Consider the following 22,666-nt stretch of genomic DNA (forward strand, 5'->3'; position numbering starts at 1 on the left):
GCTAGAGGGTAGAGCTAAGGTTGTACAGTACCTTGTGAGGGGTGACTCTGATGATGAGTGGGATACCTGAGCACTATTGTAACACACAATATTTTTTTAAGTCAGTCTCTGGAAACAGACCTGTGTAGCTCTTTAATTTCAATTTTTTTTTTATAACACTGTGTTCTAATGGATGTACATTAATAAAGGTTTGTTTGTAGCAGTAACTGTGTCTCTGCATTTCTGTATGGAAAAAATACACTAGAGAATTTTAATTTCTCATTGTAAATGTTGAAACTGAAACACTGTTTGACATTTATAGTATATTTGTAGCATTAATCAAAAAGTGCCTCTTATCAAATTGCAATAGTTCATTTGAAAGCTTAAAATAACAAGCTGCTTAACATTGCATATAAATTACTTCAGAATTTTATATACAATGTTTTTATTGACTTTATATTTTAATCCTGGCTTTGGTATTTACTGTAAGAGATGCACTAGTTGTCCCAGAGCTTGCTTTGGCCAGGAAACATGCTCCATGAGGCTCTTTGCTTTTCCATGGGCATAAATTGGAGCCATTGTTGACAATGAAATGATCATAGTGCTCTCAAAGTTTTGTCTCATTCTGAGGGTTTTGTTGGCTGTAGTCATCTCTGGTGTACAACACCTAAATAACTATGGTTTAATATTTAGTAAAATGATAAGGTAAACATGAGCTACAGAGTTCCTGTCACAATACTCTGAAACTAACTAATAGCATAAAAGATGTTTAACTGAGTTTTGAAAAACATTCCATTTCTGCATGTATACGAAGAGTACATTTTAAATCTACTCTGATGTATCTGATGAAACTTCTGCAGATTTGCTTTCACTGCAGTTGTTTGAAGCACACAATCATTAAACTAAGGCAGGAATATTTTAACCTTGGAAACACTATTTGTGGTGGCTGCTACGTATGATTAGTTAAATCAGCATCTTTTGAAAGAGTAACAACCACTTAAATGTGTGAAGTTGCTATATTTAAACCATTACACAAATTATATTTTGCTAGTACTCAAAGTAAATGGGTGAAAAATTCCAGTGGACTAATTAGCTCTATTCAAGGAACAATAACACGTTGTTAGGCCAAGTAGCATTCAGCCTCCAGTTGTTTAAGTGATATGTTTTTAACATAGTTAGTGACAATTTAAAAAAAGAAGAGCTATCCATATTATATGTTTTAGAGTTTGTAGCAAAACTCAGGGTGGATTTGATTGAAATCAAATTAATATAAATCACTGGGCAGGAAGCCTCGATTTAATTATTGTTTTCTACAAGAAAGTGCATTCTTGTTTGATATTGTTTATTTGTTTAACTTTTTGAAGCTTTGCACTTTCAGAGAAAGGTAAGGGCTTGACTCTGTACATAAACTTGCCGAGAGACAATAGGGCTGATGGGTGGGTAATCAAGTCTGTTATCTCTCATCTCCATATACTGCTGTTAACAAGGATGTTATCTCTGGAGATGGTAAACTCTCCCTGTGCCTGAAGAAGGGCATTTATGCCCAAAAGCTTACAAAGAGCATTTTTTTCAACTATTTAGTTGGTCTAATAAAATGTATCACATCAAACCAGATCATTTTAATCATGCACCAAAAGGCAAACACCTATTACAACACATTTTAATTTTATTACAAAAAATATTTTCTTCATGATTCGTGTTTGTATACTGTATATAGAGGGGATTGCATAATAACTCAACAATAAATTCATAGTTTTTTAAATTGTGTTGGGGTGTGTGGGGCATTGGGGTGTGTATGTGGAGTACGGGGGAATTTGTGAAGGGGTGTGGCTGTGTGGGGGGGCATAGGGTATGTTGGTGGGTTGTATGGTATTTGCGGGTTATGGGTGTGTGGCTCTGGAGCTCACTGGTTTCTGGACCACAGTTTCCTCTCCTGCAGTCAATGCAGGCAACACTGGGGGGGGGTAGCATTTTTGGGGTGGGAGGGGTGTGGGCCACCCCACACTCCACCAATAGCACAGCATCGGGTGGGGGTGCTGCTGCCTGGCTCTGGCCAGTGCTGCACATCGTAGCGAGGCGAGCAGCCCCTGCTGGGCCGTCTATCGCTGCTCCCTGCACTCCTGTGGCATGGGAGAGAAGCCCCAGTAGCTGGAGCGTGCTGCCTTCCCAGCCCCAGCCACAGTGGCAGACCGATGCGGGTGGGGGGGCATGGCCCCCGGGCACCAGCCCGGGGGGTGGTGCCAGTCGAGCCCGTCAGAGTTCTTATCGCATGACGTGACTTTAAATATTGCTATGAGAAGGAAGGGGGGGGTGCAAATGCAATCATTGCCCCCTGGGTGCTGGAGACCCGTGGTACGTCACTGCCCAGCTGGCTCCAGTACCCACGCACGTCACTGTCCAGCCAGCTCCAGTAGCTGAGGCTGCACTTGCTGTGATGTGCAGCACTGGACGGAGCCAGGCACCAGGACTGAGCCCCAGTGCTCCACCTGCTGCTGCTGCTACCACCCCCACTGCCTGCCAGGGCTGTGTACCATGAGTGGCGTGGCAGGGGTTTGCATACCCCTCCACCTTCCCTCACACCCACACTGTGCCTAGCCAAGCTCCGCAGTTCCTCCACCTTCTGGATGCAGGCTCCGCACTGCTGCCAGCCCCATGCTTTGTGCTTCCTCCCAGCTGGAGCCCTGCTCCTGCCCACTGCTTCCCTACCTGTTGCCCAGAGGGAGCAGAATGCCAGGGAAGCCTGTAGCAGCCTCACCCGGTGCTAGCGGGGCCAGGTCCTCCTGCCCATGAGGGTGGAAGCGATGCATAACAGGGTATGTTGAGGGCGGATGTATGTATCTCACTCCCACCCTTGCAGGTGGAAGGGCTGGGTGAGGTACAATTCTTTGGGTGGTGCTGCGGGCCAGATGAAGGTGTCTGGTGGGCCATATTTTGCCTGCCCCTGTTCTAGACTGAGCACTGAGTCCCATTGGGTAGAGTGGTTTTCTAGGAGCCTCTGGGAGCCCCATAAGGTTGGGCCCCTAATGTAGTCCATGGACTGTTGTGACCTATTTCTAAAACTTCTAAAAATGTTACATGAATATATTGTCTCAAATACTATATAATTAGAGGTTATAATCCCTCTTCCGTGATGGTATATTTGAGCTTTTAACATATCTTAAATTAAAACTATCTTTATAGAAGTTTATTTTTTTAAAACATCTTAACAAAAAATGTCTAAAAAGATTAAATTTAAAAAATTGATTTAAATAATCCAATTTTTTTAAAATAATTGATTTTTATCCACCCTGGCCAAACTACTATTTCATTGACTTTTCTTTCAATGATTTGAGTTATGTCATATGTTCAGTTTACACGACCAGATTTCTCTATATACACTGATGTTTTGAGTTCATGTTGAAAGCCATCATGCCCTTTTATCTTGCTTCCTGTAATTATTAACAATTTTCCAGATTTTAGAATCTAAATTTACTGATATTTATGTAAGAAGATCTGAGAGAGTGGAATTACACTGCTCTCTCTACTAATCATCTCTGCAGGGATGACAGTGTTACTTTAGGAATTAAACTATTAGATATGACTACAGAGATGATGGGTGCAGGTAAGAAATGTTTGTAGTGTTCGAGCTGCCATTTCAGTTTCTGTTTGGATCATATGCTAATCCAGTATAATGAAGTCTTCGATCAACCTATCCCTGTTTAGACAATTGTGAACCAAATAAGCCTCCAGCCAGTATGCAGCTTCATCCTGAATCTTAGTGTTCTGATTTTTTTTCAGTCTTTGGTAGCTCAGCAGATGCTATTTTTTGTATAATAATGTTCCGAGATAGTTATTAATATAAATGGTTGAAGATGCACATCAGTGCTGTAAAACCCTAGAAAGCCTATCATGAAGTGATAGGATCTATAAACTTTCTATTATTAGGTTGGTATGGGGACATCGGTCTTTCTAACCCTGAACTACCAACAACCTTTGTCCTTTATGTTACCTTTAGTTAAAAACAAAAGAGAGAGAGAGAGCGTGAGCACATGAATGTTGGCTAATGGCCATGTCTTTCCTAAAGCCAAAAAAAAAATCATCTGGGAAAGATAAATGAGATTGTAGCCCTGGAATGTTACATTACATGAATGATATGTGACACTTGATAAATTATTTTATCAAGCAAGTGTGGCAGAAATGACTAAAGCACTATTAAAGCAAATGACGGAGAGAATGCCATGAGTGCAAAGACTGAATTTTTACTGGATTCTGTCAGGGGAATATTGCTGTTTTTAAAATCAGTTGGGCTTTTAATTGCCTTTTACAAGATCAAGTGTTCCCAGGCTGCTGTAAGTGAGCAGTTGTAGGTAGTAATGATGGAGCCATGACTCTGTAACTGATTACCACACATTCATTAAGATCAATGACAAAGTTGGTACCTAATCTGTAGGCATTTTATGCAAATTCTTTAAAGGATTATTATTATGGAGATGTATTGGATTGTATCTGTGCAAATTAAATTTCCAATCTGCCTGCAGTTGGAGGGCACTTTTGGGTAACAACAGTAAATTATTTATTCTGCATGCCCCCTCCCAGTCCTCTACCCCTACACTTTTGCATTGTCACTTTTGAGCAGGGGAGTTGTCTTGTTTTTAAACTTTTGCAAGAAGAGTTCAGTAGGCACTCACGTGCATTTCCCACTAACCCCAGTGTCAGTGGAGCCCGCACCAGCCCCCCGCCCCAACCTCCATCCCTGCCTTGCCTCACCTCAGGGAGGAGCCACTGCCTGCCCCGATCATCGGCTCTGGGGAATTGCTCCACTCCCCAGCCCTGACACCACATTCCTCCTCCCCGAGGTAATGCAGAGGAGAGGGAGCAGTTCCTTGGAGCCTGCAGAGCCCACCCCCAGGCCCCTAGCCTTCAGACCCTGGCCCCCAGTGGAGCCTGCCCTAGCCCCCAAACCCCCGTTGGAGCCTACCCCAGGCCCTAGCCATAGCCCCCCGGCCGCAGGCCCTGCTGCCTGCCCTGGGTGAGGAATGAGGAGCTTACTTTCAGTAAGTGTCCCACGCCGCACTGAAAGGGGGAGGTAGGACTGAAGCGGCACGCTCACGGACCGCTATTCCTTAGAGGGAACATTGGTTGTCTGTAGTGTATTTGAAACACTAGATGATGTTTCCATTTTTCTTAATAAGTATGTCAAAGTTAAGGCTAATCCTGCTAGATTCATGGTGGATTTTCAGTGTGTGTGGTGAGGTGTATGTGACTGTCAAGATTCCCATAATTATATCTTAAAGGGACATACCATGAAATAACAAATTTGAAGGACTGAGCTGTGCAGAAGCAAATGTTTATGTAATAATACACTTAAGGATATGTCTACAGAAATGCAACTTCAGTATAGTATGAAGATACCTTAGTTAGCTGTAAGCTAGTTAGCTTGAATACCAATAATAGTATATCTGCCAGCACAGAACACAATGCAGACTAACCTAACCTTGAAACCTGGTTTAAAAATAGGTTTTATAGCCTTTACTGTGTTCTGGGCTGGTGTAGCTAGATGGTATTGGTTTCATAGATTTCATAGACATTAGGGCTTACAAGGGAACCCTTGTAAGATCATTGGGTTCAGCCCCCTGCCCAAGGGCCAGAAAGTCTGCTAGGGTCAAAGAATCGCATCCAAATGTTTCTTGAAAGTGTCCAGAGTAGGTGCTTGCACCACCTCTGGGGGGAATCTGTTCCAGGCCTTGGGGGCTCAGATAGTAAAGAAGTTTTTTCTTTATGTCCAGCCTAAACGATCTTGTAGGAGTTTGTGACCGTCGGACCTTGTCATCCTCAGATGTTCCCCCAGATCCTGATCCACACCCCTTATATACTTATAGGCCAAGTCACCCCTGAGCTTCCATTTCTCCGGGAGTCCTATAGCTCTCAGCCTTTCTTCGTAAGACCTGTTCTCTTTCCCTCGGATCATGTGCATGCCTCTCCTCTGGACTCTTTCAAGCTTCTCCATGTCCTTCCTAAATTGTGGAGCCCAGAATTGGATGTAGTACTCCAACTGCGGCCTCACCAAGGCCAAGTACAGTTGGAGGATGATATCCTGGGTCTTACTCAACCTGCATCGGTAGATGCCAGCCAGAGTTTTGTTCACTTTACTAGCTGTGGTATTGCGTTGGTGGCTCGTATTCATTTTGTGGTCAATCGTGACCCCCAAGTCTCTTTCGGTCATCTTGCTAGCGAGTATAGCATTGCCGAGCCTGTAAGTGTGATGCGGGTTTCTTTGCCAGAAGTGAAGTACCTTGCATTTCTCTGTATTGAATACCATCAGGTTTTCCTCTGCCCACCTTGCAAGTTTATTGAGGTCGGCCTGGATCACCAGCCTATCCTCAAGTGTGGACATTGTTCCCCAGAGTTTGGTGTCATTAGCAAATTTAGCCAGTCCACTTCTGATGCCATTGTCCAGATCATTTATGAAGGCCATTAAAGACAACAGGTCTGAGAATGGAGCCTTGGGGGACGCCACTAGTCGCTGAGTGCCATGTTCATTTGGTTTTGTCAACTACGACTCTCTGGATCCAACCTTGGAGCCAGTTCCCCAGCCATCAGACTATGAAGTAGTTGAGGCTGCAGTTGCCCAATTGGTCCCTGATCTTAAACTGAATAATGTAGTGCAAGGCCCCTAACATATCTGTAAAGTTTCCAGTTTCTCTTTAATTGGAGAAAAATGTGTTGCGCTACGGGTGATGATGTACCCTACCATCTGCACCCCTTTTTCAAAATCCTAGATCCACCACTGCACAAACACATAATATAAGGATCCTCTAGGAAAGAAATGCAATTAATTGCTTTAACATAAATTATTTTATTTAAATCTAGATATTGTCTTGTTTCATAGGTGATTAGAAACAGCAAATATAATGAATCCTCGAGATTTTATCTGAATGAATATGCATTGTGGAAGGGGCTGTATGTTGGGGAAAAAAAATATTTTAAAAAATTTTAGCTTAATTTTTTAAGACTATTGGCCAGCTAATTCTTATAGAAAATGTTGATTAGTAAGAAAATAGGAACTGCTGGGCTGAATTTGGTCAGTGGTCCATCTAGATGGGACTCTTTTCTGACATTGGTTATATCCAGTGATTCAGAAGATGGTGGAAAGCTTCTGTATTGGGGTGTAATGTTATAACATCCTTAGAAATAACATCCTTATATTTATGTTGCTTTAAAGCCTGAAACTTGAGGGTTTGTTCCTCTTCCAAAGTTTTTAGTACTAATTGTTGATGAAGTTCTGGTTATTTTTGCTTTTCTACATGAATGCCCAAGCTTGTACTTTTTTAAATCTTGTCTACAAATATCTTTTAGCAAAGGGCTCCACAGTTGTCTAACTGTTTATGAGTGCATGGATAAAAGTTCCTTTTATCCATTTAAATTTGCTATCTTTAAGTTTCATTGTGTACCAGTGGTCTTGTTTATTAGAGGATAGTATTAAGTTGGTGTTGACAAAGGTTACATCACAAGTTCGTACCTTTGTCACTGACGTGATGCATTTCTGAGCAAACCACTTAACTTTTCTTCCAGTTTTCCATCTTTAAAAAAGAATAACACACCTATCTCACAGGACATTGTGACTGGTGCTTAATTAATGTTTATGATGCATTTAAAGATGCTGCCATAATGAATGACACTAATACTAAATAGTAGTGTCATGAGGAAGACTAATACAATACTATGTCAGTTTGAAAAAAATAACTTCATATACTGAAGCAATTGTCTCGTAAATCAAAATTAAAAAAATAAGGGGAAATTGTTTTTAATTTTTTAGGACAAGAATTGGAATATCACTTCTGTATAAGAGAACTAACCACAGCTTGTTTTTATTTTTTGTTCTAGCCACGAGCTGATCCTATTCCAATATGTAGCTTCTGTTTGGGAACTAAAGAATCCAATCGTGAAAAAAAGCCAGAAGAACTGCTGTCTTGTGCAGACTGTGGTAGCAGTGGTAAGTTAATGCATATTGTACATCCATGTTTTTGTCTGTTTTTACTATTCAAGGTAAAAAAAACAACCCAAACAACTCTGCCCTTCCTCCAGTGCATTCAAAAGTGGATAGCTAAAAATCAGATTTGTACATTCATTGTATTTATTCAGACCTGAATTTCAGAAATACTGGGCAACCGGAGCCCTAGGTTTTTAAAAGGTGTTTGTTTTGTTTTTTACAAAATTACTGAAAAGCTTTATTTAGGAATTTTCCCTTAACACTTGAGTTTGAAAATCTTGCCCACGGTCTTAAAGGCTGTTGATCTTGCTCCTTTCATAAAAACTGAATTGCACCATTCAGAAGAGGCTGGGCATAGGCACTAAGAAATTAGACATTATCCAAATCCTGCTACCTGTTTAACTATCCTGTTAAACTTTCAAACAGTTTTCTGTCATTACTGTAGATGATACCGTGAATGATCTTTTTAGTTAAACACGTGAAACTGTTTGTTTACTAGTAATTCACATGTAGTTTAATATTTCTTTTAAAACTTTTGGAAGTTCTATAAGTCTACAGATTGTACAGAAGACTTTCAAAAGCAGCTTTTGAAAAGCTATGTCTTTTTACCTTAGAAAATTATTCTCCTGTAGATATGGTACTGTGAAACTGTAACTGTTTAATTTGCTAATTCTTTTGCTCCTATCACCTATGCCAAAACCTACCGTTACTTCTTCCCAGCTTCTTAAGTCTTGTGTGGCTCACTGCACTTCCCTCTGAAATTGGCTCCATCAGACTTACTTTTTTTTTTCAAAGTTTGCTATGAGCTTTCATAAGCATTCAACCCCTTAGCTTAATACTTTTCTCAAAGTAATTTGATTTTCATGAACTCTGCTTTGCACATTTGAAATCCAAAGTGCAAAATAAAAGTTCTTTGTCTGACATGTTCCTAATCTGTTCTAAGACAGTACTTTCTATAGCAGTAACTTTTGAGACAGTCCAAAAAGGAAATATTGGGTAGATCATATTTTTCATTTCCGTATGGAGTGCTATTTTGTTGTCTCTCGTTCAATATGGATATGAGGTCATTGGTAGAACTACTGAGATTGGTTAACACCCTAAAATGTATATAAAATTTAAATTTGAAGTTGACAGCCTTTTAAAAGCCTAAATGTATTGTAACTATTAGAATAATTTAAAGTAAATATCTAGCATGTGTGCAGCTGAAGCTTCAATCAGGTATACTCAAATACATGGATGGTACTTGGCTCTGTGTGTTTTGGCTTCAGTTGTTTTCAGCTCTGTCATGGACTGCCTATGAGAATTTGGGTAAATCATTTAGGGCCAGGTTTACCTTACAAAGGTTGCCAGCAAGGCTGGGTTGTCCAAGAGTGTGAAAAACTCCTCACTGATAGAGCGGTGTTGGCAAAACTCTCTGTGCAGACACACACTCCTTATACCATAAGGATTTTTTTGTCTGGAGAAATTCCACTTTTTTGGAGATGTGGTTAACCAAAAGCAGAATTTTTTTGCAGTTACAAGCTGTGTTTCCCTTAGGGGAACTTTAATGAAAATGCCTTTGCAGTGTAGGCTTACCCCTACCCCTAGTTTTTCTGTATCATATTTGATTATGTTTTTTGAAAAAGGGATAATAGGACTTTCCTCCCTTATAGTTGTGAGGGTATTATGTCCAAAGATGATGAATGGCTCCATTACTGTAGTGATGGGAGGCACAAATGCCTAGATCAGGGGTGGGCAAAATACAGCCTGCGGGCCAGATTCAGTTCTCAGAGGAGCTTTGTCCGGCCTGCAGCAGATCCCTTGGTCCCGTCTAGCATCTGGCGCATCCTGCCGCCTCCTGGGCACACAACAGGATTGGGGTGTCTCCACAGCTGGACTGCCTTTCTAGGTGGCTCCTTCCAGCTGCTGCCACTGGTGGCCTCAGTCCCATGGTAATAGCAGGGACTTGTATGCACAGCCCCAAATCTGGACCACCCTGTGTCCACTCCAGACTTTGCCCAGCTCTGGACTAGCTGGAACCTGCACATGCAGCCCCAACCCAGCCTGCCCTGCACCTGCTCCAGACTTGCCTGCCCATGCTGAGCAGCGGCAGCAGCTGTGACAGCTGGGCAAAAAATGCTGCTCTCTGCGGGAAAAAGTGGGTTCTCCTCTTCACCACTGCTGGGCCCTTCTTGCTGCAGCCACCTGGACCCTGTGCCTGGTACCCTGCAGCTCCTCTGCACTGCCACTGGTGCCCCACTGGGCAGGCCGGAGGCGGCAATGATGGTGGTGAAGAGGAGCAGCAGGGCAGCCTGGGCCCGGGCTCCAGGCAGCTGCAGCAAGAAGGGCCTGGCAGTGGCAGTGCTTTTCTGTTGGGCTCAGCAGTAGCTTCTGGAGTAGGTGCAGAGTGGCCCAGGTTGGGGCTGCGCATATGGGTCCCGGCTAGTCTGGAGCAGGTCCTTTCCGCTCAGCTGGATCCAGAGCAGACATGGGGTGGTCCAGGGTTAGGGCTGTGTGCACAGGTCCCCACCAATACCACGGGGTTGGGAACAACAGCCATGGCAGCTAGAAGGAGCCAGTACCACCACTTGGGCTTCCTAGAAAGGCAGGGCAGGCTGCTGTCAGGGCTGGGGCTGTGTGCTGTTGGTGGGGGTGGGGAGGAACTGCAGGGTACGTGGGCTCCAGGCTGTTATGGGTGGGGTGGGGGTTGTTGACCAGCCTTTGGCAGCTCCTCAGAACTACATATGTGGCCCATGGGCCCAGATAATTGTCTACCCCTGGCCTAGATAGATGGAACAGAGCAAAGTAGAAAATATGGACCTCTAAAATGACAAGATGAAAATTTTCAGTTAACGAGAGGATTTTTTTTTTTATTAACCACCTCTGAGTTTACCTGGGACAGGCTTCTATAAACTTGTTTCCTGATGGATATTAGCAGATTACTACAGAGTTGCTTTTCTTTGTGGTTTATTTTCTGCTTTTCTAAAGTGTTGTTTTTTTTTAAACACTTTGAGACACTCCAATTCCCTATACTTCCTACCAAACCAAAATATAATATTTTTCAGGAATTAAATGGGATTGGTTACTAGTTATTACTCCCTGGCTGTTTTGCAAACATAGATTGTATTAATCAGGTTGTATTCAATATCAGCTATTCTTCCATTATATAACAACTTCGCGCAGTTCTGTGGAGCATTAGAATTGGAAGCCTTGACTTTCATGGATCAGCTTCCATCTGAATTAACACTGATACTTTCTCTCTGCCTCATTAAGACCAAATTATCTTTAATTAGTTCCTCAGATGTATTAGATATACTGAATGAACTGTTGAGACTGCCAGTCAGATTGCTGGATGGCTAAACTTTAGCTACTGATGACTTATTAAAATAAAAATCAATCTCAGAACAGCATATAAACAGGAAAACTTCTAGCTAAGTAGAGGCTCTTCGTAATTAGGCTTGTAATTTGCACATTTAAGCAGGTTTCACTGTAAAGCCAGTGTAACAGAAACTGTAGGGTTAGGAATAATCTACTTTTCTGTTGAACAGGTCTGTTAAAATGATCACATTTAAATTGCAATGCCCGCCATAAATGCACATTTTTCTGTGTTCTCTCTGGTCTTTGTTTCCATCACAAAACAAAGACCAGACTTTCTTAAAGAAAGTGTCCAAGGAAGTTTGGACAGATGTTCTCCAGGGAGATGGGTGATGCACCAAACTTGCTCACTGGTGTGGCATCGCGTCGGATCAAGGCTTGTAAAGTCGAAACTGATGTCAGAAAGTTGAAACAGGGTGTCAATTTATAAACGTTGTAAGTGTGAAATGTTGTAACAAAATGTTGTGAGTTGAGGACTGCCTGTATATTGGTTAAATGATTAACTGATAACAAAGTAGCTCAGGCACAGCTGTTGCTGAGAGCTGTTTCAGCTCCTGTAGCCCTTTAACTGGTGGGGGTGGGCAGGAGGCAAGCCCAGCCAGACAACACATTCCACTGGAAGCCCTGTGCTGGGAGGGAGGGAGCGCCTGTGAACCGGTAGCTAATTGTTTAATTGATGAGCCATTAGGCTGCTCCTGTTTTCCTCTTAGGCTATGGGTACAAGTCTCCCTCACCCCTTGCACTCACTCCTCCTCCTTACTTCTCCCTTCTGCCTGCCCTCTGCCTTCTGATTCCTGCTGGGGCATCATGTGGCTTCCCTTTCCTGCCAGTCTACGCTGGCCCAGAGCTAAAGGATAACCAGTAAACTAACTGGTTATCCCTACGTTTATCAGTTAAATGCAGTTAAGATTAATCGTTTAACCTTTCACATCCCTAGCAGCAACCCTTGCAGCTATGTAAACTGCTCTGTAGTAGTGAAGTGGAAGGTGACAGGGAGGTGGAAGAGATCTTCAGGTCAAGGCCTGTGTGAGATGCAGAAGGCACATCAAAGATGGGCAGTATTTGTGAGGTGCACTGGAAGCTCATCAGAACTAGGTGGCAATAGCCATGTTCTGTCTCAATTCTTAATCACAGTGGGCCCCACAAGACTGAGTGAAAGTGGTATCTTATACAAGCTCACTTTTTTTAAACTGATCAGCTCAAGACAGTAAAAGGACAGAGGGAGGTTGAGTTACTAGGTGGAAAAAGTGTAGCTAGTTGAAGGTGGTGGAGAAGAGTTGGATACTAGAAAGTATGTGTAAATGTACATTAGGTTGAGAAATCAAAGAATTAGTGTGGAGGAGAGGATGAAGGCAGGGCCAGATCTAGGAGGGGTGCTGTTGGACCCCCCTCTTGGATTCCTGTTCCACCCAAACTTTAAAACCAACTGGCTGGGAGGGCATTTCTAATCAGGCAGTGGTGAGGGGCTTCATGGCTCATTACCATCTCCCTGATTCCCACTAATTTCTCTCCACTTCACCTCTATCTTTTCTAATGAGCTTCATGTTCCGCTATTCAAATGATCTTTTCTTCTGCAATTTTTTCTGTCTGTTAGCTGTTCCTTGTAATGTCTCTTTTCTGTTTCAGAGTCCTGCAGACTGTCAGATGTAGAAATGATTGACAGTGAAATATTGGAGGCACTGTCAAGAAGATTAAGAAACTAGATTTTCTTTTGTGAATCTGAATGAGACATACATTTAACTATAATGACTACAGGACTAATGACATAATATCTTTTTGATTATTTTGACTACTTTTGGCCTAGTTGGTTAGGTGTTGTTTTAAAACTTAATATATTATCTACTAAATTAGTGTGTATTCCAATTGTTATCTTTGTTTTTGCTTTAATCTTAAACTAAACACTGTAGCACTAGTCCCGTAGCATATTAGTAAAACTTCTAGTTTCTCTTTAAACTGAGAAAAATGGGTGGTGTTAAATGTGATGATTTGCCACATCTTCTGCCACTCCCTTTTCAAATCCTACAATTGCCCCTGGGTGATGGTAACTTGGGGTGTGAGAAATGGGCCATATTTGGTTCGGATTCGGCCCAAATTGGGGACAGTGATTTGATTTGTTGATTTGGATCACTGTCCCCAATACGATTCGGGTGAATCTGAATCTGAAGATTCGAATCAGGAGCCCCTTTAATCTCTTCAGATCAAATCAGAGAGATTCAGAAAGATTCAGAGATCTGGACATAAACACAACTTTAAATATTTTTTCTACATACCTTGAGGTACCAGGCAGGGCTCATGAACGCTGTGATGCTGGGGTGGATGGAGCATCTGACAGGAAGAGGGGAGGGGAGGGGAGGGGAGGACCATGTGCTCGGTGGCGAGCCTGGAAATGGACCGGAACTACTTCCAGTCCACTTCCGGGTCCACCAGAGAGTGCTGGGGACCCCCCGTACTCCTGCGGGACGTTCCATCAACCCCAGCATCCATGAGCCGCCTGGCACCTCGAGGTATGTAGAAAAAACATTTAAAATGGTGTTTATGTCCGAATCTTTCTGAATCTCCAATTCTATTTGAAGAGTTTAAAGGGTCTCCTGATTTGATTTGGATTCAGAGATTTGGGCACTGAATCAGGCCATATCTCTGCCGAATCGAATCAGGGACCGAAGCTTCGCACAGCTCTAATGGTAATGTAGGAACACCGAAGATAGGGTAATAGAGAAGAGAAATAAAGGTGGGAACATTTGAAAATGAATCTGAAGGGGATTAAGCATACGATTTTAAATTGGAAGACTCACTGTAGGAGCTAATATAAGAGGATTTGGAAACTGACTTCCATTATCTGTCCACTTATTGCTCCATGTCATGATGTGTGCATTGCCTAGCACAGTGATTTGTAATCAAGTTACTGTGAGACCCTTTTAAGGGTGTTGTGGGGTGCTGCATAATATTAGCACTAATGTGCACTTACCTACATGTGAATCACAAGCTATTTCAAATAGGAATTTGTAATGTCAAAAAATACTGGCCTTTTGTGGTCTTTCTGAGTTCTTTGCTACAGAAGAATTGCTCTGTTATTTTTCTGTAGTCAAGCAATGAGAGAAAGCTAATAGCTGGCATTTTCCAAGGGGTGCCTTGAGTCTAACAAGGGGTGTCTCAAGTGTAATGAGATTGAGAACTACTGGCCTAGCATAATAGAAAATTTTAAAATAGAAGATCAGAAAATATTAGCAACTCGACATTAAAATCTAATTTGGCAGCATATGCAGGGTAATAGTTATTGCTGTCATTTACATAATGGTAATTGTTTTCATGGTTCTTGAGATAAAAGAATTAAATGATTTGTCATATCTAGTTGATATAAACAAGCATTTTCTATCAACCAGATATATCAACTCTCAGAGTTGAAGAAAATACAGCAACTAGGTAAAAAGATTTGTCCTTAACTTGACTATAAAATGTCATATCAGACCCAGAATTCAATGGATCACTAAACAAGGGTGAATAAGAGTAAGGCTTTCTTAAAGTAACTGGCAACCTGTAAATGTTTAAATTTGCTGTTAGGATAATTTTAATGAAAAATAAGCAGTACATGTCTGATGTTGATAGTTCCAAGGAAGTCAGTCAAATGACTGAACTGGGAAAGTTAGTAGCTCAGTACTGGGAACCAGAATTTGAAGTGATAAACATGTTTTTGACAACTGAAGCCTCTCCCACAGGTGCAGAGAGAATATTTTTAATTTCAGTTTAGTTCAGTTCAGGGGCCAGATCATCCAAAATGAAAAAGTGGACAGGACTTTTAGAAATGGGACAACATATTTTCCTTTTCCTTCCCTCAGTGTACACAGTCAAGGTGGGAGAGATTGAGGTCTACTAGTTCTAAAATATTTGTGACCAGAAATAATCAGTTCAGTTAATTAATTTTAGACACTACTTCCTTTGTTTAATTTCAGTTTTAAATGTAAAATAAGTTATGAACTCTATACTTGTATCTGGCATGGTTAACCTGATTTTCTAGTCTTTAATTGGTTGAATTCTAGAAGTTAATTTCAATTTCCATCAACAAGTAACTTGAAACTAATCACAAGTGAAAGAGTTAATCATCTAGTAAATAAGGAATATGGCAGTCACCGTAATAGCAGCACAAAATTAAATTACAAATCAGAATAAATATATGTCAAGCTGTGTAGTTGCTTGAATGTGGTTGTAGTGTATTCTGTTAGTTATAAAGAAATGTCAAAGTAGGGGCAAAAACTATAGCTAGTTGAAGGTCAGTGTTGTTGTCAGTTGTTTCTGTCCAGTGAGAATCAGCTTTTCTTTAGGAAGATAACTAAGATAGCAATTTAAAATGAGGATAAGATGCATAATTTAAATCAAGATTCTTTGCTTGTTGAATTAAAAAAAGTTCTTACAAAGGGTGAATGGATTATATTTAGGTATCTGTATTGAAGTCTGTTGGTGATTAGCTTATGATAACATTCTAGCCTGTTAATGGATCTGGTATGATTTGTGGAATATGAGAACGTGTGTGTTGTATTGGTGACTAATATCAAGCCCGCCTAGAAGCCCTTTCTTCTGATGAGCAGATTTTTATGAAGCACCTGTTAGGCTTTATTGGAAGGAACAATTTGGCATAGAACTAAAATACTCTTTTAAACAATGGGTTTGCCAATGCCAGGAATTTATAAAAATTACTTTGTAATTGCATAATTCATATTTTCATTGTTGCACCTGTTTTTTCGGTTGTTATAGGTTGTTAAACATGGAGTCTACTAATGCTTGTTAATGTAAGTGTGTTATTAAGAACAAACTAATAGTATTTTTTGCTCTTTAAACTCCAAAATAGTTGACAGCTGGTGGGATTTTCATGCTCATCAGCCCATAGAAATGATTTTAAATTTTCACAAAAATTTTAGCTGCATTTGCTTTGAGATGCAACATAGTCTCCTGGCATATTTTCCCCAGTTCTCTCCAGACACTTTATAATGATTTATTTACCATATTTACTGTAATCCAAGATGGCTCTGAATTTGAGATGACCTCTGAACAATTAGATTCTAGATGCAGAAAATTTTTTAACTTGTTTCCATGATGAGGAGCTCCCTACCCCCTGTTTTATATATGGGGGTCCTTGTCTTAGATTCAGGTGAATATGGTAAACATCTTTTTAGTTTTAAATGCATGCAAGTATCTATTAAATAATGTGAAACATATTATTAAATGCCTTTCTGCTCTTAATTAAATATAAATTCATAATGAACTTTCTTCTCTAGCACCTAAAAGTATGTCTGGATTTTTCTAGCTTCATTATTCATGGCTTTTAGTTCCAGGGTATCAAGGAATGTTGAAATCATGCCTCAATTAGTCATGACCATGTTAACCTGCTTCTTCAGGATCATTTAAATGATGGCATTTGCTTGGATGTATGATAGCTTGCATTCTTTTGGAGATATCTACAGTATGGGTTGCCAGGGGAGCTGGGTAGTTTTCATCAAGGCTGAAAACAGAGTTTTATATCAGGGCCGATTTGTACTGGGTTTTAACTGACATAAAAACAGTCTTGTGTAGCGTGAATGATGATTCATTTGAATTAGCCCTATGTGCATGTGCATGTTGGGGAGAGTGTTATCTTGGTTCTTCACAGGAACTTAGAGTGGAAAAATAGGTTTGTACCTCTGGAGGATCCTAGAATTAAAAAAAAGATTTATCCAGGGCAAATCCAGTAGTCTTTTTAGCCCCAGCTTTATCTGTCAGTATTGATAGGGGTCCATTTTATAGGAGTTGGGAGTCAAGAGTTACTTCTTTTCATTTTTGAGCCAAAAGCGTGTGTGTGATGTATAAATATTTTATATTATTTATTTTCTATCATTACTGCTGTAAAGTGTCTGTATTGTAAGGCCATTAAAGTAAGCAATAAAAAGACTAAAATGAAAAGAATTTATTTATATAATTCACTGAATGTATCTTATTAGATTGCCATTGTGAATGCTTAGAAAAATATTGTAACTTCTAAAATTTTTAATTTTATTAATACTATCATATTAAACTCTTTCATCAGTTATGAAACTCCTTTTATCAGTTACTGTGGCTGTAACTCAAGAGAACAAATTCAAGTGTAAGAGAAGCTTTTTTTCAGAGTCTGTGGTAGTTTAATATGCTTTAGAAATGGTTTGATCAAGACATCAGTTCAGTTTTAGATGTTATATACTTTTTCACATCCTGCGATTACAGTAAATGCAAACTTGCCAGTTCTTTCTACCCTGATATATTTTAGGGATCAATTACATTCTTTCCAGAGAATGAAAATAAACTGAATAACATAATACAACATTTTGAAACCAGTTGATACTGGTCGGGTTCTACTTCTGGTAACTGGTGTTCTGCAGTGGCTGCAGCATAGGCACAAGAGCTCTGTTAACCCTCAAGACTTGGCAACTGTTTTGTTTTTCAGGGCACCCATCATGTTTGAAATTCTGTCCTGAGTTAACAACAAATGTAAAGGCCTTAAGATGGCAGTGTATTGAATGCAAGACATGCAGTGCATGTAGAATCCAAGGCAAAAATGCAGTAAGTATTTTAATATCCCAACATCCTGAGTTCTGTTCATATTCACCCTGAAAATGTTTGCCTATCACATTAGCTTTACCATTTGAAACTGTTAATACTTTGTTCCGAAGGGTAAAAAAATATATAGTTACAGAAAGTGTGCATTTTTGTCAAGATAAAATGCAAAATATCAATGCAGTCCCTAGTAAGATTATATTAAGGGTTTTTTTTATTCTCTCCCTAATTTTAGGATAATATGCTTTTCTGCGACTCTTGTGATAGAGGGTTCCACATGGAGTGCTGTGACCCACCACTTTCCCGAATGCCAAAAGGTGATACTATAACTTCTTTCATGGTATCTTCTTATACTGATGGCTTCATTAGAAACGCTCTTGATTGTTGTGTTAGTTTCAGTTTTTTAGGTTGGGTCACCAGTATGGTCCCAACCATGCTGAACTCTGAATTTCATTTCCCCCCCCCCCCCCCCCCAATTTATTGTTGACAAATCACTGATCAATGTTCCCACTGGTCAGTCTCTTGCCTCAAGGCAGGCAAAGATAGTCTCTTGATATTTCTCTGGGTTATTACTTTTTTTAAGATGTTTGAAAATCATACCTTTATAGGCCTCCCTCTCTAGCCAAGATTTTAGGTATTGTACTTCTTATTTTGCCTCCTCCACTTGTGTTGCAGTGGTGCTTGGTTCATTAAAAAATTTCTCCAGAAGTGAAGATTTTAAGTCAACTTTGTTTCTTAAATGATGATTGTTTTGCTATTCATTTACACATCTTTCGAGTTGGAGTCACTCTATATTGGAAATTTAGATCAAACTTTGATTTCGTGTGGCATTTCAAGTTTGCACGTTATTTAGATGGGTCCATAGTGCCAATTATACAGAATATAGTTGGTATAAAATGTCTATTGTTTTTGGAGTGTAGAGAGTGTTTAGAGAGAAAGTGGCAGAAATTGTGCTCAGATTTTACTGAACTGGACACGTCTACACAGAGCTTAAGCATAACAACCTACTGCTTACAGCCTTGTTCAAATTCACTGACTGTTAATATGGGTCTAAAACCATTTTTCTTACCCATAGTGATGGTAATTTTTCCCAAGAATGGTGATGCCTAGATTGTGGACACAGACAGAAGTGACAGTTTTCATTCAGTTTGGCCACAGAAAGTGGTCTATAGCCATGACCAAATCAGGGAAAAATTTGAACCCTTGTTGCATGACGGATCAGATGAAGGTGTTTCAGAACAGAGTATCTTCTGTAACTTTTGTCTGCACGGCCTTCCAGCTTGTCACTGTTTTCAGAATGGGAAGGGTGAAAGGGAGCAGAGGAAGTTTGGTGTGGGGGTTTTTCACCCCCTGCTAGAGGGGGGGTCAGGTGTATTGCAGGCCCCGAGGTGGGAGGACTCCAATTCACCCACTTCATCCTCCAGCACTGGCTGGTGAACCCCTGGAATGAGCTTCCTGTGCTCCCTTTCTCCCCTCCTGTTCTGAAAATTTTGCAGCCTCGCAAGAAGGAGAGGCCATTGCTAGGGGGAAAGGACCGCAGATTCTCCGCTGCCCCCCGCCCTCCCCCCCCAAAAAAAACCAAAAACCAACAACAATGGACTTCCATTGGGGGGGCGATCATTTTAACTTAGAACACTTCCTGCAAAGCATTCTCAGTTTACAGCGGGGAGCTGTACTCTGGCTTTTAAACTGCAGGTTCCTATGTTAAAAAACCTCCCCCTGAAATTTTCCTAACTGTTATGACTCCAGATGCCATAAGACAAAAACTGAAGAGATGAATTTTCAAAGAATCATAAGTTAGCAGGGCATTTTACACTGTCCTTGTTGTACTAGTTAAAATCAGTTTGCCAGAGTTGCCAGGCTTGTGTGTCAGAAGCTAGCTGTAACATTGTAGCTACCAGAGTATAATTCTGAAAATGGATGCTTCTTTTTCTACCTCCCTGTGAAATCATACTATAAACTAAGTCTGTAGCTTGCTTCTTTGATTTTTGATATGCTCTTAACTCGGTTTAGTAACATGATCTTGACTTTAAAATGGTTTCAAATGCTAACACAGTAGAAGCTGGATTCAAATGCACTCTTTGGGAACAAGGATGTGTACTTTTATCTAAACTGTGCTAATAACAGAAGTTAACCTGGGCTTCCATTTTCTAGTGCAGTATGGACAGGTGATATCACCCATATTGTATGCAATTTAATTTTTATTTGTTTTTAGCTACCAAATGCATACATGATAATTATGTACAATGTCTGCTACTTATTAAAATCACATTAGGCAGAGCATTTTGATGCTAATAATTGGTAGTACCCTACTACACTCTCACAAATTATATTTTCCTATGCCATTGCATGTAATATAATGATTTTTACCAAAATTGTGCATTTTTATTGGAAATATGGTAGTGTGCCAGAAGCTTGGTTGCATCAGTTTCAGGTATTCCATAAGTTTACTTTTTCAAATTCATGCTACATCCTGAGAGATTGCAACACCTGAAAGTTTTTGGCTACACAGGGTTGACACAGACATTTTTGACAAGCTGCAAGGCCTCTTTGTCAACATGTTAGACTAGTAAAGATAGCTGACATAGCTTTGTTTTTATTTTTGCCCAGCTTACAAGCACTTCATCACCAGTACAGCATATACCATAAATTTGGGATTACAAGTGTGCTGGTATCCCATCAGGGTATATTTATATCAGTTGTTCTGGACTTGGAAACATTTAGTTTCCTGATTGTGTTGCTTATAGCTGAATTAGGCATTTGTCAGGTATGCTTATGTCTCCCTTCTGCATTATTAACCCTAATGTTGACTATTAAAATCTGTTTGCATTGCTCAAACGTAATGTATAGGCAGATATGCGGTGCGGAAAATGTTCCAGTGCCTTATTTTTCCATGGGAAATTTTCCATTTATAAAAATTAATTGTTTCATAAAATTCATTTGTAACAATGAATGGATGCCAATATAATATTAGGCCATCTTGGCAGTTTCAAAGTTGCAGTTAATGTTTTTCAGATGATTATCCCTAGGAAGTGTGAGAGAAAGTACATACGTATATGTTTTATTGATTTGTAAACAGGAGGGTAAATACACCCGCATAATAATCCAAACCAAAAATCAAGTTATGAATTCACCTAATTGTCTGTGTGCATCAAATCAAAACCAGAGCTAAAATTCTTATTTCATCTCAGAAAGCAAAACTAAAACTGATTAATTTTTGTGTCACTTTCAGTTAAGCAAACACGCAGAGCAGTGTCTCATTTCGTTTCTTGAGTTGGGGAAGTTGGAAGTGTTTGCATAAGATCAGTTAGTACTTTTGGTTTGAAGTAGTCATAAGAATACATAATCAGAATAAAACTAGTGTGTGGCATCATTATAGTGAAGTTCAAGCCACTGAAGGAAGGAAGAAAATTGGAAGATGTAAATATTGAGGGTAGGAGTATGCTAAGAACACAACAAGAACAAAGAAACGTTTAACAACATGTAAAAACTGTCCTGAAAGAGTACAAGCCATATACAGAAAGTTAATACAACAAGAGTGGTGGAATATCAGCATCTGAGAAAAGTCTACTTCAGGAATACCATGTAAGTAAACAAATTAATATGTTAAACAACACACAGTGTAGGCTAGCATCTATATTGTTTTAAAAAATTATAAGTTGTTAATGCAACTCTAGACTATTCTTTATTTTTTTTATTTAAAATATTTGTATCCTGCTTTTCTGCTTGCACCCAAAGTGGCTTAGGCTTAACAATAATTTTTTAAAAAATTACATAATAGATAAATAGTTAACTATTTCAATGCAGCAGAGTGAGCTTAGTCCTCTGGCCAATGGCAGAGGCCAGACTATACTTCTCTTTGGCTCTACAATCCGAGGGCAACTGAGCAGCAAATTGAACAGCAGAGTGTTCTTTCTGGCACTGAAGGGGGAAGCAAGCTCCCTGCCACTTCTCCTACTCCTTCTGATGGATGAGGCCAGACTAGAAAAGGCTAAAATAAAAATCTTTTCCCCTATTATTGCAGGAACTTAGTAGCTCAAGTGAAATAGCAGATTTGCAAAAAATGGAAAATGAAAACGTTGAGCTGCCAGGTCTGGGGGAAGAAGAAGCAAGATCCTCGCTTTCAAGATCACTGTCACTAGATATGCAATCCACCGTGAGTAGTTGTTCAAGACAGTCAAGCTTTTTATCAAGCTTTGTGGACAAAATATGAAAAGAAGATCAAGAAAAAGCAGATAAGACTTGAGCTATATTTGCAAGTGGTACACCTCTTTCCATAACTGAAAACCAATACTAGAAGGAACATTACAAACTAGTTCACCCATCATATAAGTTACCATCACGTTATCGCTTATCACTTTCTCTCATAGATAGAGCGTATGACAGAGTTCAAACAACGGTTATTCAAAGGATTGGTCAAGCAGAATCACTGACTCTGATGTCAGATGGATGGACTGATGTACAAGGAAATCCTTTATTGAACATTATGTTCGCAGCACCTGAACCAATATTTTTGAAAGCAATTGCTACCAAATCTTCTTGTCATACAGGTGAATGCATAGCCAAATTACTGAGTGAAGAGATTGAAAGTGCAGGTCCCTCCAGGGTACAAGTCCTTGTAACTGATAATGCGAGTAACATGAAAGCTGCATGGCAAATATTAAAGGCAAAATATCCTCATTTAATAGTATTTGGCTGTCTTGCTCATGGGTTGAATCTTCTGGCAAAGGACATAGTAAGTGCAAATACAGTGAAGACAATACTGGCAAACTGCAAAGCGATTGTGACGGTATTGAACAATCATCATGT

General features: G+C 40.1%; 1 protein-coding gene across 6 annotated transcripts in view; it reads left to right on the plus strand.

The window, feature by feature from the left end:
* KAT6B (lysine acetyltransferase 6B) overlaps positions 1 to 22,666 on the plus strand; it is a 231,578-nt gene that overhangs the window by 126,726 nt on the left and 82,186 nt on the right. For all 6 annotated transcript variants that reach the window (XM_014601453.3, XM_019497179.2, XM_059729742.1 and 3 more), the window contains 3 exons: positions 7,843 to 7,951; positions 17,748 to 17,863; positions 18,093 to 18,174. In XM_014601453.3, the coding sequence (XP_014456939.1) occupies positions 7,843 to 7,951; positions 17,748 to 17,863; positions 18,093 to 18,174 (307 nt within the window). The remainder of the gene's footprint in view (positions 1 to 7,842; positions 7,952 to 17,747; positions 17,864 to 18,092; positions 18,175 to 22,666) is intronic.

This window comes from Alligator mississippiensis, chromosome 6 (genome assembly GCF_030867095.1).
Source record: "Alligator mississippiensis isolate rAllMis1 chromosome 6, rAllMis1, whole genome shotgun sequence".
Classification (NCBI taxonomy): Eukaryota; Metazoa; Chordata; order Crocodylia; family Alligatoridae; genus Alligator; species Alligator mississippiensis.